At 39.8% G+C, this 14,226-nt stretch overlaps 1 protein-coding gene across 1 annotated transcript; it reads left to right on the forward strand.

The window, feature by feature from the left end:
• The first annotated feature begins 917 nt into the window (after positions 1 to 917).
• On the forward strand, positions 918 to 11,648 carry pacc1 (proton activated chloride channel 1). The gene is made up of 8 exons (XM_012881816.3): positions 918 to 1,147; positions 3,867 to 3,978; positions 4,197 to 4,406; positions 6,373 to 6,527; positions 8,359 to 8,501; positions 10,657 to 10,798; positions 10,882 to 10,989; positions 11,074 to 11,648. Exons 1-8 carry the CDS (start codon positions 1,112 to 1,114, stop codon positions 11,233 to 11,235), a joined length of 1,068 nt encoding a protein of 355 aa, XP_012737270.2. The 5' UTR covers positions 918 to 1,111; the 3' UTR covers positions 11,236 to 11,648.
• Positions 11,649 to 14,226: the final 2,578 nt, after the last annotated feature.

Below are 14,226 nucleotides of genomic sequence, written 5' to 3' on the forward strand. Positions count from 1 at the left end.
TACTCTATTTTGAAATGTTATCTTAAGTGTTATCTGCACAGATAACACTTAAGCTGTGTAATTATGCTGCATAAATTGTAATAAATAAATAAATAAATACATTTAAAAATGACATTTACTTTTTCAAACTAGTTTCTCTTTGGATGTTATTTTCTATTTTTGTGGTTGCTGTGCACCTCCTTGTGGTTGCTCAGGGTCACATAACCACATCCCCCAACTTCAAGAAAACATAAACAATGTTTTGTTTATGTTTATGAAATCTATTATAACAAGATGTCAAGTTTGACTTTAGTATTAACACTGTTCCCAAGCAAGCTAAAGTTGCTTGTAAGAAGTTGTATGATTACCTGTTTTATATCATTATTATAAGGCAAAGACTCGAGCCCCAAACTTGCCCATGTTGAGTAGATCCTAATATGGGCCATCAGCTATGAAAGAAATGTGTGTAAGTGTAAAATGTTTAACTATAAAACAATTCACATTTTAACATTGTTTAAATGTGAAAATTACTCTGTGACCATTATTTCTGGAGTCCTTAATTTTCTAACTAAAAATCACAATTTTAAAACACATGAGGTGCCAGCAAGCCCTAAAAGATGTACACTAAGATCCATTAATCCCTTGTAGGTATACAGACAAGGAATTTACCCCCAAACATGTTTCCTCTGTTTTTGGTTATTATTATTATTATTATTATTATTCATTTTTTATGAATGATAATAACAAAAGAATCTTATGGAAGAAAAATGAACGTTCCCGTGAGAACGTGAAGGCACCGACAGGATACAGCCGGCTTAGGGAAGGAGGGAGGGAACGAGAAAACCAGGTTAAGGAAACATGATGTTAGAATTGGATCGCAGCCTGTGGAGGTGCCTGCTTATCACGGGATGGGCCGCTATCGTCGTCACCAGTGCTGTGGGGGAGCGTGGGGGGGTTGAATTAATAGTGGGGCTGAGTTGGAGGACGAGAAACCGGGAATCCCGAGCGAGAGAAATGACATTTCCTTAAAAAAAAAATGTTTGCGTTACTCAAAGTCCGCTTTTTTGTGACCCAATAGAAATAGCTTCAATGCTTTGACGGTAGATCCGCTCCAGGAAAGAAGAGCTAAGGAATGCCCGGAACGGGAAACAGAGGATCCTACCAACAGGTGAGATTATAACGTTCCCTTTTTTTCCCCACGTTGGTCCAAATATTCCCTGAAGAACAGTGAGGACTTCCTGACAGGGAGACGGACCTTCAGACTGTTGACGGCTCGGTGCGCGTCATGTGACCGCCGGCTGCAGCGTGGAAACCCGCAGTTAACTCCGGGCATGCAGGCGCATGCAACTATGTTGCCTAAAGTTGCAGAAACCTGAAAGATATCACCTAAAATAGAGATTTAAGGGCTACACCTTTAGGTCTTGTGCTGGAATTTGAAGCTATAATAGGTACATGTTGTTGTTTTGAGTTTTCACTTGGTCAGCAGCTCTTGCTGTGAGCAAAACCACCGTCACGGCATAGTAAACTAATAAAAATAACCGGTGTAGGTTTTAATGTGTTTCCACATACAAGTAGCCTGTTTGTTATGTTCATGGATTGTTACTTATTGTGGCAGCGAATGTGGGATTCAGTGTCACAGCAGATGTTGGATCAAAAAGTAACAAAATTAATAATTTTAAAGGGTGCCTGTATCTGACATAAACTGGGTTGAAGACAACCTGGTCCTGGGCCTGAAGAACAAATCCAAGCCTGGATTGAACATCAATCAACTGGTTTGGTTTTAAAAAGTAAGCGACTAATGACTAATGTTTGCAGAAGTGCATTGAACTTTATAAATCAAAACGAATTAATACGTTTAAGTTGGCATTTCAACCCGTGCATTTTCTGGGGCTCTGGCAGGACCACTGAAGAGAACCCATGCATGCCTTGCGGAAATATGTACCCTCCGAACAGAAAGGCCCCTATTTGGATATAAACTAGGAATATTCTCCCCCTAATCCACGAACTGGGCATCCACAGACATCTTTCAGGAGGGGCTATGTAAAGGTTGGACAGTCCGTGGATTTATTTAGCCCAGAAATAAATGTGGACATTTTTTAACCCACAGATCGTGTTCAAATCTAGCCTAAACAGAGACATTAGAAGTCAGACTTGGTTGTCCTATATAAGCACCCGCAACCATCTTTCTACTAGGTGTGCAACAATGCATCGAGCCACGTCAATATATTGATTAAAAGAAAATATTGATCCATATTATCATTTTTAAGATATGCTTTTATATTGAAATTCAGGCATGAGACTATAGTGAACAGGTGATATATTATCATTTTTATTTTAAAATGAGAAGAATTCTGTTTTTGAATGCCTGATACATGTAACAGCGTAGAAATCAAATGGTGGAATAATATTATTTTGCTTATATTTTTTTTTGTGAGTTGATATCAATCTAAATAATAGTAGATGGCCAAATGATATTCCATCATATTGAATGCATCGATCCAAAATCGTAACAGACTCTGTGATATCAGCAAATATCGTATTGTCGTCCAAACAAATCAATATAACATTGTACGTGATAAAGCTGGTGATTTACACCCCTACTTTCAACACATTTAGACAATGAGAAACAGATTTCTTTCTCTTCCCATTTTGCTTTTCCCTTACAATTTGACATCTCGACACCGACAGACTACCACGTCCTCTTTTCTACGTCTGTTCAGGGAAGTTTTGCCCCCATTCAACCCTGAATGATGGATGGAAAAAAAAAAACTCATGGTGTCTAATAAGACTTATAGACATAATTGGATTTTAATACCAAAAAAGTACTCAATAGAACTATAATAAACTTGCTTCTCTGCATTTACTTTATGTTCTTTTGTCAAATTGCAAATTTTCAAACTAAGACAGCTTAAGTAGCTAACTAGCAGGTAAGAGGCTAATGTTAACTTGAGTGGATAAATTCCTTCTTCATTGAGAACTAAAGTTGTGAAAACTGCTCACTGATGTTAATATTATTATAGTGTATGATTTTACCATCTGATTTTTTGTTTTGTCTTGTGAAAGTGGTCCAGATACACCTGGACAGGGCATTGCACATATCAAAATGGCGGTCTGGGAAGAATGACGAGGCTCTGCTTTTAGTTTATTCTCTAACCAAATTACGTTTGGTTAAAACTTCTGCCCAAATGGCCTCAACCCAGCAGCATTTAGTGCATGAAAACCTTAACGTTGATATGGTATATGGATATGGGACCTATATAAATTAAAGTCAAGCTCTTACACATCAACACTTCATTGCTTCTTTGTATTTCCACTGACAGTAATAAAGCTTTCAGTTTGAACACATTGAACAGTGGGTAGAGAATCTGTTTTATTGCTCTCATACATAATCATTGGTGTAATTTTACTTGTTGGATTTGTTTGAGGACTGAAAGTACGGTTACAGTTTGCCAGAGGAGTCAGTCCAACACAAGACATCTGCTGCTCAGCACTCCTAACCAGCGTCGTATCATTTACCTCGACTGTAATCGACTGTATTTCAACACAAGACAGGTCGAGACTAGTGACGGCAGATACTTGCAGAATAGGGCTACAGATACAATTAGTCATCTGTCAACTTGCTGAATATGTTTTCCCGAACAAGAGCCTTCATTATTATGCAAAAAAAACAAAACATGTTTGTGACACTTTGAGTACATTTTAAAAGTTACGTCAAGATCATTGCATAGTGTGTATTTGTTCACGAGTCTGCTTGTCTTTACACATAGTCTTTCCCCTCCCTTATTAAACATTCATGACAGCCTACTTTTTGTCCGAACAGTAATTGTGAAATGTACTAGCTTCGTAGTCATTTTATATTGTGTGTTTTTTTGTTTTTTTTTAAACAGTTCAACGATGACGATTACGACAATGATAAAGGGAACGGTCAGTCTCAAGACTCTTTTGATGAGATCGATGACGATGTGGTACCTGTGGAGTCCAACGGCAACGCCGCACGAGGCAAGCAGCGCTTCCTCTGTTGTTTGGTGAACGCTGGAGTTTTCTATTATATCACAGGTTTTTGCAGATGTCATCTGTTTCTTGGGCTCACAAAGGCCCAAACATTTAAAGTATTAAAAAGTACAGTATAGTCCTTTTGATACCATTCTGCTGTTAAGTGATGATCTGAAACCATAACTCTCTGTCCTCATAATTCTGCCCTTGACTGTTTTCTTCAGGGGGTGACATAAGAGGCAACATCCCACCGAAGAGATTCAGCAAAACCTGCGTGAAGAACGTCTTCACTGTGCTGCTCATCTTCATCTACCTGGTGCTGACTGCCGTGGCCATTTTCCTAGCCTACCAGACTATCTCCGACTTTTTGAATAAACTCAGTCAGCCTGTCATGTCTGTCAGCTACAAGGAAGTGGACTCATTCCCGCCTCCTGGTTTGTATGAACACAGCACAGTGCATGCGATGCTGAAATGGGTTAACTAATGGTTGGTGTGTGTGTGTGAGTCCACAGTGGCTGGCGAAGGTATTCCTCTTCACCTGTTGTCTCATTACAACCACAAACGTCAATGTATTTTACTGGGATTTTACTCGACAGACCTACACAAAGTGGTACATTTTACTAATGCCAATAAAAGGCAATCTAAATACACGTATTCCATAAAACTTTGGAAAAGTCTAAAGTGTGGTTAGATCTTAAAAACATATCTCATGCTTTGAACATCCCATGAAGCATCTTTCAGTCCATGACCCAAAAATGGACCATAAAGTGACAGGTTTTATTAGTAGATCGTTAATAAGTGAAGCTACCACTATGGTACCTTTGGAGTACTGCAACAATTTGTTCATTGGCTAATATATTGTCAAACACTCCCCAAATCTGGAAGACTTGGCAAAAAAGCCATTAGAAACCTGTTGGTAGGTGACACAAGCCATATAATACACACAACAAGCATGTGGATAAAGGCTAGGTGAGACAAAGATTTTTACTTTTTGACCTACCGTACATATAAGATGCTTTTTTTGGATTGACAACACATCGCCCTGAAACCGTCTCCATGGAGAAACATGGTGGTGGCAGCATCATGCCTTGCCTTTCTTCACCAGGGACAAGAATGCTGGCTCAAGCTGATTAGAACATGGATGGAGCTGAGTAAAGATTAACCATAGAGGAAAGCTAAACTTGTGGCCAGAGACACAATGAAATCATGAGGCCAAAGAATATGAATGTGTTCGAGTGGCCCAGTCGAAGTTGAGGTCGGAATTTGATGAAGAATCTGAGGCAAGACTTGAAAATAGCTGTTCACAGGCTGATATCCAACCTATCTGAGCTTGAGCTGTTTTGGAAAAATGGGTGGAAGACCCAAAACACTTGCAGGTGGAACTGTATTTGTTTATTCTTCGTTATGCCGAGCCTTGTGTTGGTTTATCTTGTAAAATCCTGATCAAATGCATTGAGAGTATTGGCTATGAAATGACAAAATTGGCAAAGGTTTCAGAGGTTTGGATGCTTTTGCAAGACACTGACCACTTCTTAGACAACACTCAAGCAGAATGAACTTCCTCTTATCAAATAGCATTAGAACTTATATCTCAGCCTCTGATATACTTACAGCAACATGTAACTTGTTCTTTGTTGTGCAAGGGAAGCCAATAGAGACAGCTGATAACGTTTGCCTCTGCAGTCCTGTTTGGACAAACCTTTTGTTTCATAAATGCAATGTAATCTTCTCGTTCAAAATAACCAGTTATCCAGGCTGACTGGTATTAAAATGGGTTTCCAACTGGGAGAAGTGTGGGTGAAAGTGTTCTCTGTTTGAGGTTTGGGTAAATTTAGCCGAGGTAAGACCAACAGCTTGTGAGTTTAACAGTTTAACAGAGACAAACAGTTTGTAAGAGGTGTTTATATATTTACTTTAATGAGAGTATTTGGCGCTTTATGGCTTTACTTCACACCTGCTGTTTAGCACCACCAGCCACCAAGCCGGCGTAAATTATAACGAGCAAATAAAGGTGTCAAGCGGGGATATAACACATTTTTCATTGTATCGCATCACATTGGATCACAAATTCAGCACAAGAAACCCTGCAGCATCCGATGACAATATAGCGGACTAAAAACACAGAGTAACAGATCAGATCTAATAGAAAGTGTGACTTGAAATATGAAAGCCAGCATGTTAAACCAAAGCTTTGTCACATGTACAGTTTTTATTTAAATACACGGCGCTTTAAGCTTGGTAAATTATGCATTGCAACTACTACACGCTCAAGCTGCTTTAAGACATAACCTATGAGAGTGTCTCAACTGCAAGGAAATCTAATTGACAAATCCACTTATGTGAGGCTTTTTCAAAAGTTCCAAAAGTTAAAGAATGTTTTTCTCCCCCATCCCTGGGCAGGTATCGCTCTGTTCCCTGGCAATGCTCAGCTGCTGAGCTGCAAACATCACTACCACGACTACATCCCACCCATAGTGGACCCTGGAACGCCTCAAGAACAGGACTGTGAGATGACAGAAGTGACTTATTTTGGGCCGTTCACAGACCAGAAACAGGTAGGAAGTGAATGCAGGGGTTTGGTCATTTCGTGGACAGCAAGTCTAAGGTGTGCAACTTTTTAAAAATACTTTACAGGTAAATATCTGAAAAGTTGCAGTGTGCATTTGTAATCAAGCACGTGTCAATGCTTTACAGAACCTTAGGCTACAGTTACAGCTGTGTGTCTTTTGGAGTGTATCTCTACCAGCTTTGCACATCTAGACAATTAAATATTTCTCCCTTCATCTTTGGAAAATACTTAATTCAATTGAAAAAAATATGTATTTACATAGCACCAATTCATGATACATGTTATCTCAAGGCACTTTCCAAAGTCATTATACAGATTGGATCAGATTATAGAGATTGGTCAACAAGTTTCCTGTCTAAGAAAACCCATCAGATTGCATCAAGTCTTCACAAGCAGCATTCACTCCTGGAGAAGTGTAGAGCCACAGGGAGAGTCGTCTGCATTGTCCAATACTTTGCAGCAATTCCTCATACTGAGCAAGCATGAAGTGACAGTGGAAAGAAAAACTCCCCTTTAACAGGAAGGAAAACCTCCAGCAGAACCAGGCTCAGTATGAACGGTCATCTGCCTCAATTGACTGGGGTTACAGAAGACAGAGCAGAGACACAACAAGAGAAACAAAGAAGCACAGAAGCACACATTGATCCAGTAATCTGTTCTACATTAGATGGTAATAGCAGGTGATCTGTCTTCTCTGGATGATGCCACAGCTAACAGACCAGGTGTACCTACTATAAAGAAAAAAAAGGGAGAACATAAAGTTAAAAGATGAAATGACAATTAAGCAATGCACATTCAAGAACAGTAGCAGAACTCAGCAGAGTGAGATAAATGGACTCTGATGTCCTTAAGCTCAGTCTGATTAAATGGAGATAATTTCTTGACATTTATTTTCAAGTTTACCGCTGATTCTCAATTGGCACTGGGTCCGGACTTTGACTGGGCCATCAAAACAGATGGATATGTTTTAATCTAAACCAGTCTGTTGCCGCTCTGGCTGTATGTTTAAAGTCCTTTTCCTGCTGGAAGATAAACCTCTACCCCAATCTAAAGTTGTTTGCAGGCTCCTGTGCGTTTTCCTCCAGGATTGCCCTGTATTTAGCACCTTCTGATCACTAACTGTGACCAGCTTTCCCGTCCCGGCTACAGAGAAGCTTTCCAGCAGCATAATGCTGCTGCCATAATGTTGTGCTGTGGGGTTGGTGAGTGCAGGGTGATGTACAGTGTTATCGATGAAGACCTGGTAATATGCCCCTACTGGAAAAACCAGCATCGTTTTGGGCATAGTGTTTGGGATGTGGGCCGAAAAGTTCAATGTTGGTCTCATCTAAAAAGAGAACCTTGTTCTAAATTTTCTGTGTTTCCTAGAGAACTCGTGGTAAACTACAAGCAGGACCTCTTTCAATAGATGTATTCTTTTCACTCCTCCATAGAGGTTGGATTTACCAAATGGAAGGTAGTAGGAGGAGCAGTTCGCTAGTCATCAGGCTCTCCCACCTGAGCTGTGGATCTTTGCAGCTCCTCCGGGGTTACTATTGGGCTTTTGGCTGCTTTTCTGATCAAGGCTGCCCTTGTCAGTTCAGGGGTTAGGCTTTGTCTTGGTAGTTTTGGTGAATTGCCATACTCTTAGCATTTTAAGATTGGTGATTGATGAGAGCTCTGTTTTCTATTGGGAATAAGATCCCAATAGAACGAGTTAAGGTTTGTGGTTATAACGTGACAAAATGTGAAACCTTTAAGAAGCTTGAATTTTGTTCACATGCACTCTAAACTGCTGATTTACAGTCTTGTATTTGCTCTCCTCCGCTGCATCAAAGAAAAGAGCCGTGGTGGTCCGTGGCCCATCGGACGTGAAGAACAGAGAGCTGATCTTCATGCAGTTCAGTCAGAATGAAACCCAGGAGGACTTCAGTGCCATTTCATATATGCTTTTTGCTAAGTATAGCGACTTGATTGAAAGGTGAGTACGAACTCAAAGTATCGATCCCGTTTTGTTTGCCGTGTGAGATAACTGGCGTGGGCAATCAAGTCTCTGCTGATCCTGTTTCTCTGTACCTTTTTTCATGTGTCCTCGCCGGTGACTTGTTTTTAGGGTATCCTGCTCATTATACCATCAATGATACAAACTGGTTAAACCTACAGAAGTCGTTTTTTGCTCTCATCAGTTCACTTAAGCTTTTATACACTAGATGTCCAGCACAAGAGAAACGGGAAAACCTTTGCAACGATATCTTGTTTTTATTCTTGTATATTTCACCACCACAAAGTAAACCTTTGGCTAAGAAAATAATCTGAGTGTGTTTGACAAACTGTCTTCACGAGAGTACGTTTTGTACTCTTGTCAGGAACAGCCACAGATAAAACAATCATCTGGATATCACAGGGCAGCAAACATGGAACGTAACACTGGATGTGAAAGTTAGTTCAACCCTGCTGGGGGTTGATCTAAACCTCCTTTATCATCGCTGCTTAGTGACCTCTGAAACGTGTGATCAAACAGCTGCAGAGCCTTGCAGACGTCTTCCTATCCCTTGAACCTTCCCACGTTACAAACTCCAATATATGTTTTTTTTTTTTTTTTAGATAGAGCGACATAGTTGAGAGGAGGCAGGAAACATAGTTGCCTCCTCTCATGTTGAGAGGAAGCAACTATTTTTCCTGCCAGGAAAAAGATACATGGTTTCTATATTTTTTTTTAGATAGCAAAACCTGAAAGGTGTATTGCATTTATATTAAAAAAAGGGATTGATCGCAAAAAGAGGCAGCCAAGAGGCCCCTGGCATCTTTGGAGAAACAGCAGAGATCCACTAACCTGACTCCGCCAGATGTATTTTGTTCTGCCCAGCTTCACTCACATCCATCTGGGACATCGCCCACAGAAAGTGATTTCTCCAACCAATTTTATTGTCTAGCCAATCAGGACGCAGGGCTGGAGTTTCATAGATGTGACGTAGTGGAGAAGCGACCATGACGTGAGACTGTTTTGATAGCAATGGCGGCTCATCGAGGAAGCAAGCGATAACATTGATGCTGCTATTTCTTCCGTGTTGTCCAATCTACCTAATGTTGTTTCATTTAAAGAACATCAGAGAACGCCTCTGAAGGCTTTTGTTGGTGGAAACCATGTTTTCGCCCTTCTCCCGACCGGATTTGGCAAGTTTTGTTTTCCAAAGCGCGTCCACGGCGGACGCGGACGCGCCCCGGAGCGGTTAGCGCAAACCATGTTAGGAGGCCTTTAGTCCTCAACGCGGTCGGCCCGGGATCGACTCCGACCCGCGGCGCTTTGCCGCCTGTCTTCCCCCTCTTCCTGTCAGCTCACTGTCAATAAAACACGTGCCACTAGAGCCGCAAACATAAAAAAAAAAGTTTTTTCCTGCGTCGCTCTCATCAGCGTCACGGGTTAGCTTCGGTGTGAGTGGTTGAAATAGCGCGTCAATAAAGGTGACAGACAAGTGGCTTATCCAATCATATGCAAGGATTTTTGATAAGGCCCAGCCTTCAATAAAGGCAATTCCTATGGCGGTGTCCCAGATGTATGTGAGTGGAGCTAGGCGGAACGAAATACATCTGGCGGAGTCAGGTTAGAGATCCACAGCTCAGCTGTGAGAACCATTAGTCTTACAGTCCCAAATCTGAGCTTTAACATAAAAGTGGCAAGAAGAAAGCTACCGTTGAGCTAAAGAATCTCAAGCTGAAGAAGTCCTGTTTGCAGTTTCTCACAATATATGTAAGAAACCCAGCAGAGATGTTTAAAAAAGGAGCTCTGGCAAGAAGAGGCTTTCCTGAAGAACGTAATTCCTGATGCCGTCTCCTGCACCAGGCACGCCGACAGGAAGACTGTGACCACCATGGACGTGGTGTACGCTCTGAAGAAACAGGCTCTATGATGGATGGAGCCAAAGCTAAGAAGACTCGACACCGGCGCTTAACTCAAATCTCGTTATCTTAGCTTTAGTGCTTACCCTAAAGGTTTTGCAGCGAAAGGAGGCTCTAGAAAGTGTTGACTTTATCTTGGTCTATCTCTGAAAATTTCAACAACAAAAAACAGCAAAGTTTAAGGGCTATAAATACTTTTTCCTGGCCGCTCATATTTTCTCTCTTTTCTTGTCCTCAAGTGCAAACAAGTCCGAGTTTATGAGGGACTGTGAGCGAAATTACTCCATGTGGACCTTCTCCGGGGGATTCAGGACCTGGGTCAAGATGTCTTTAGCAAAAACATCTGGGAGAAACAAGGAAGCGGTTGAGTTTCGGCAAGAGGTATTCCCAAGCATCCCAGCTTACATACGCAAAGATGTTTTTGTTAAAGGCCATGCGTTCATGATTTAGGTTTATTCTTTCAGTCCGGAGTGGTGAAGTTTAACGATAAGAGGCCTGAAGCAGACCAAAAGGATCAACTCTTCTTTGTTGTCTTTGAATGGCGAGATCTCTACATTCAGGAAATCAGGCTGGTAAGTTCTCCCAAAGAGATTATCCTTGTTACAATAGTCTGTAGGTGTGAGTCTATCAAGACAACTGGGCTTCTCTCTACACAGATAGTGACTGCGAATCCCTGGAGCTCCGTGGGGATCCTCTGCGCTGTCTTCATGGCTCTCTTCAAGGCTGCAAATTTCGCTAAACTCACTATAACATGGATTATTAAGATGCGTAAGAGGCATCTGAGGCATAAAGCAAGGGAACTAAACCCAGTGAGCTAACACACATTGGAGGAAACCTCTGCCTGCACAAATGGACAGAATTCCCATGATGATAAACAAACAAGTGATCGATCTTTTTTTCAATGCAACTCTTGATGCCATGATGAACAGTATTTTTTATAATAGGAGAAAATGGTTTATACTTGGGCAACATTTCTTGAAACGCAATATTTTTATACACGAAACGGGCTGTATTTTAGCATTTTAGATTTTTCAACCACTTAAATGTATCTTCTGTATAACAGTAGATATTTTGTTTCATTTCTAAACATTTCTGGAATGACAGTTTTGCACATGTACGATTAAGTTGCTGAGAGATGAAATGCTTTAAAAGTCTTTTTGTATATATTTTTAGTATGTTGAGCTCGTGTAACTGAGAAACAATGCTTGAAGCCAGAGTTTTGTGGCAATGACCATTAGTTTTTGTAATTCTTTTTTTCTCTCCTCCTTTTTTAAATAAAAAATGTCAGAAAAGATTAACTCAAAAGGGATTATCAAAAAATGTATTGTTTGTTGTTGGCATATAATTGTTTTTAATTTTTATTTCATTTGTAGTTTGCTACTGTATGTAGCAGTTTGAATTATCTTAAATTATAGATTTGTTTGTTGTTAAATTTCATTTGAATGAAAATAAATGTGATTTTATGCCCACACCTGATCTCTAAACGTGATTTAACTCTTGATTTTTAATGTTTATTTAAAAGTGTAAAAACATATTTTCATATGCAAATTTAACATACGAATTAAACAGATGCGCACGTAAAACATATGTAAATGCAAAGTAATTGATGACCTCCTTTGATCTGGGATGAGCATTTTCTGTTTTGTTTTTTATTATTATTATCATTTACAGATAAAGTCACATCAACAATACCTTAAAAGAACTCACAGCAGGGCACGTTTAAGTAAAAATGAAAGCGGTTTCAATAATAAATAAATAAATAAAATAAAACACAGAAAATAAATAAAATACAAAGTGAAAAATAATATGACCTTTGCAACATCTTGGGGGGTCTGGGAATATCCCAAGTTCTTCATATGCTGCCAGAAGGGATTGTGCGTTTTTCTTTTCCTTCAGCTTCAGTGCATTGAGGAGATTGTTCTCAATAGACATTTTGAAGACATAAAAAAGAGGTTTTACTTTCCTCCATTTGTATATGTGGATGAAGAATTTTGCCAAGATGATCAGGGTGTTTACAGTCAGGTCAGTCTTCCTGTTTTCCAGATTAATGCCAAATATAATATTGTGTCTTGTGAAGGGGGTAATCTGGAGTTGTGTTGATAGCCAATCAATCAATCAATCAATCAATCAATCAAGCAATCAATCAATCAAGAAATCAATCAAGCAAGAAATCAATCAAGCAAGCAATCAAGCAATCAATCAATATTTATTGTCAACTACAATTTGCATTGTAATCGAAATTACAGTTTCAGTACAACCGTCCATCACATCACACACATTTGGGGGGAACGGTTGACTGAGGCCTTGTGTGCCAAAAGAACGCAGCCGTTAGGCGCATTCCTTCGCATTAATGGCGGGAGCGCATCTCTGGGCCCTCCCACCATAACATAAGGGAAGTTTTGATAAAGGGGAGAATCCGAAATCCAAAATACACCTTTGTTTTGAAAGCAAGCTACACAAATTTTCCGTCAGCCTTGAAGTGTTTGGCGCTGGGCTCCACATGGCAAATCCAATATTCCGTATTTGTTGGGCTTTTCCGCCTTAAAGCGAGCATTCACATCCAAGATTTTATCCCATCTCACCTCTGAGTTTCAACCACCGCAGCCAGCCTGCGTTCCATCCCATCCAGTTTACGGTTCTGCTCGTTCACAGCCTTTGTGAGTGCATCAAATGTGGCCGGCGGCCTGATCATGGCCACCGATGTCCTCTGTAATTGTAGATACATCAGGTATCCTCCAAATCCAAATAGAAGAAAATCAGAGTATCATGAATCCAAACATGTATACGTCTTCAACGTCCTAGACTGACAAAATCGAAAAACACCATTTTCCTCCTGTTCCAAGAATCTAAGGTGTATCCCACCAAGTATGTCCCATCAGGACAGGACGGGTCCCCTTTACCCTGCCAGGAAGTCCCAGAGTATATAAAGTGGGTAAACAGATTATCTGTTGTTTTGATGTCTGTCTCATAAAACACACAGTTGTTCAGATCAATACAAAATCTTAGGCTCAACAACTCAATAGAAGGATATATGTTACTTATAATTTAAAAAATGAATTATCTTTGTTTTAGGACTTATGAGGTAATAAATATACTTGGTTCCTAATTTGTCAATGTCTGATTTAGAAAATAGTTGGTGGATGGAGTTTCTGTTCGACTAAATTGGAAAAAGAATTTTATTAATTCAAGAGCACAGAAATGTATTCAAAGAGATTTTATCTAGAGAGTTAACACTACTAATGTAGAGTGTAGTTAAAAATCATATCTGACTGTGAGACAGAGTACTGGATTAACCGTTTCCCTGCCCCTGGAGTAACTCTAATTACTTTATTCATTTCAGCTTTTGTGGAGTCAATATAGTATTTTGAGCAAAAGTCTTGGTAAGCAAGCTGGTATCCTTGGTCATTTATCAGGTGGGTTACAGACCAAATGTTTTATCCATCCAATGTTGCATATAAATAGTTTTTCCAATGCCAGTGTTATTAAAATGTAATTGGTATTCCATTTTGGGTTATGGTGAGAGGTAAAATTATGTCAGTAGCCTACTTCAGTTTCCAGAATAATTAAACTTGGTTGTGAAGTTATCACAGCAAATTGAAATCCACTTGATTGATACATTTGGTAAATTTATTAGATATGGAGATAGAATATGCGGGATAAATACACCGGGCAAAGGATTTCATTTTAGTTAGATTTATTCTTCCAAATACTGTCAAATCTCGTTGTAGCCATATACAGAGGTTGGACCTGAAGCCAAAATTTTTGCCTCGTAAATTAGCGTTTGCGTTTGCCGTTGGTGTTAGTTCCTA

Source organism: Fundulus heteroclitus, chromosome 19, assembly GCF_011125445.2.
Source record: "Fundulus heteroclitus isolate FHET01 chromosome 19, MU-UCD_Fhet_4.1, whole genome shotgun sequence".
NCBI classification, from domain to species: domain Eukaryota; kingdom Metazoa; phylum Chordata; class Actinopteri; order Cyprinodontiformes; family Fundulidae; genus Fundulus; species Fundulus heteroclitus.

Excerpts from the sequence above, each read along its gene's own strand:
- pacc1 (XM_012881816.3), top strand. The coding sequence starts at position 1,112 with ATGCCCGGAACGGGAAACAGAGGATCCTACCAACAG. Across the intron at positions 8,502-10,656 it reads TATAGCGACTTGATTGAAAG|TGCAAACAAGTCCGAGTTTA; the intron begins GTGAGTACGAAC and ends CTTGTCCTCAAG. Across the intron at positions 10,990-11,073 it reads ACATTCAGGAAATCAGGCTG|ATAGTGACTGCGAATCCCTG; the intron begins GTAAGTTCTCCC and ends CTCTCTACACAG.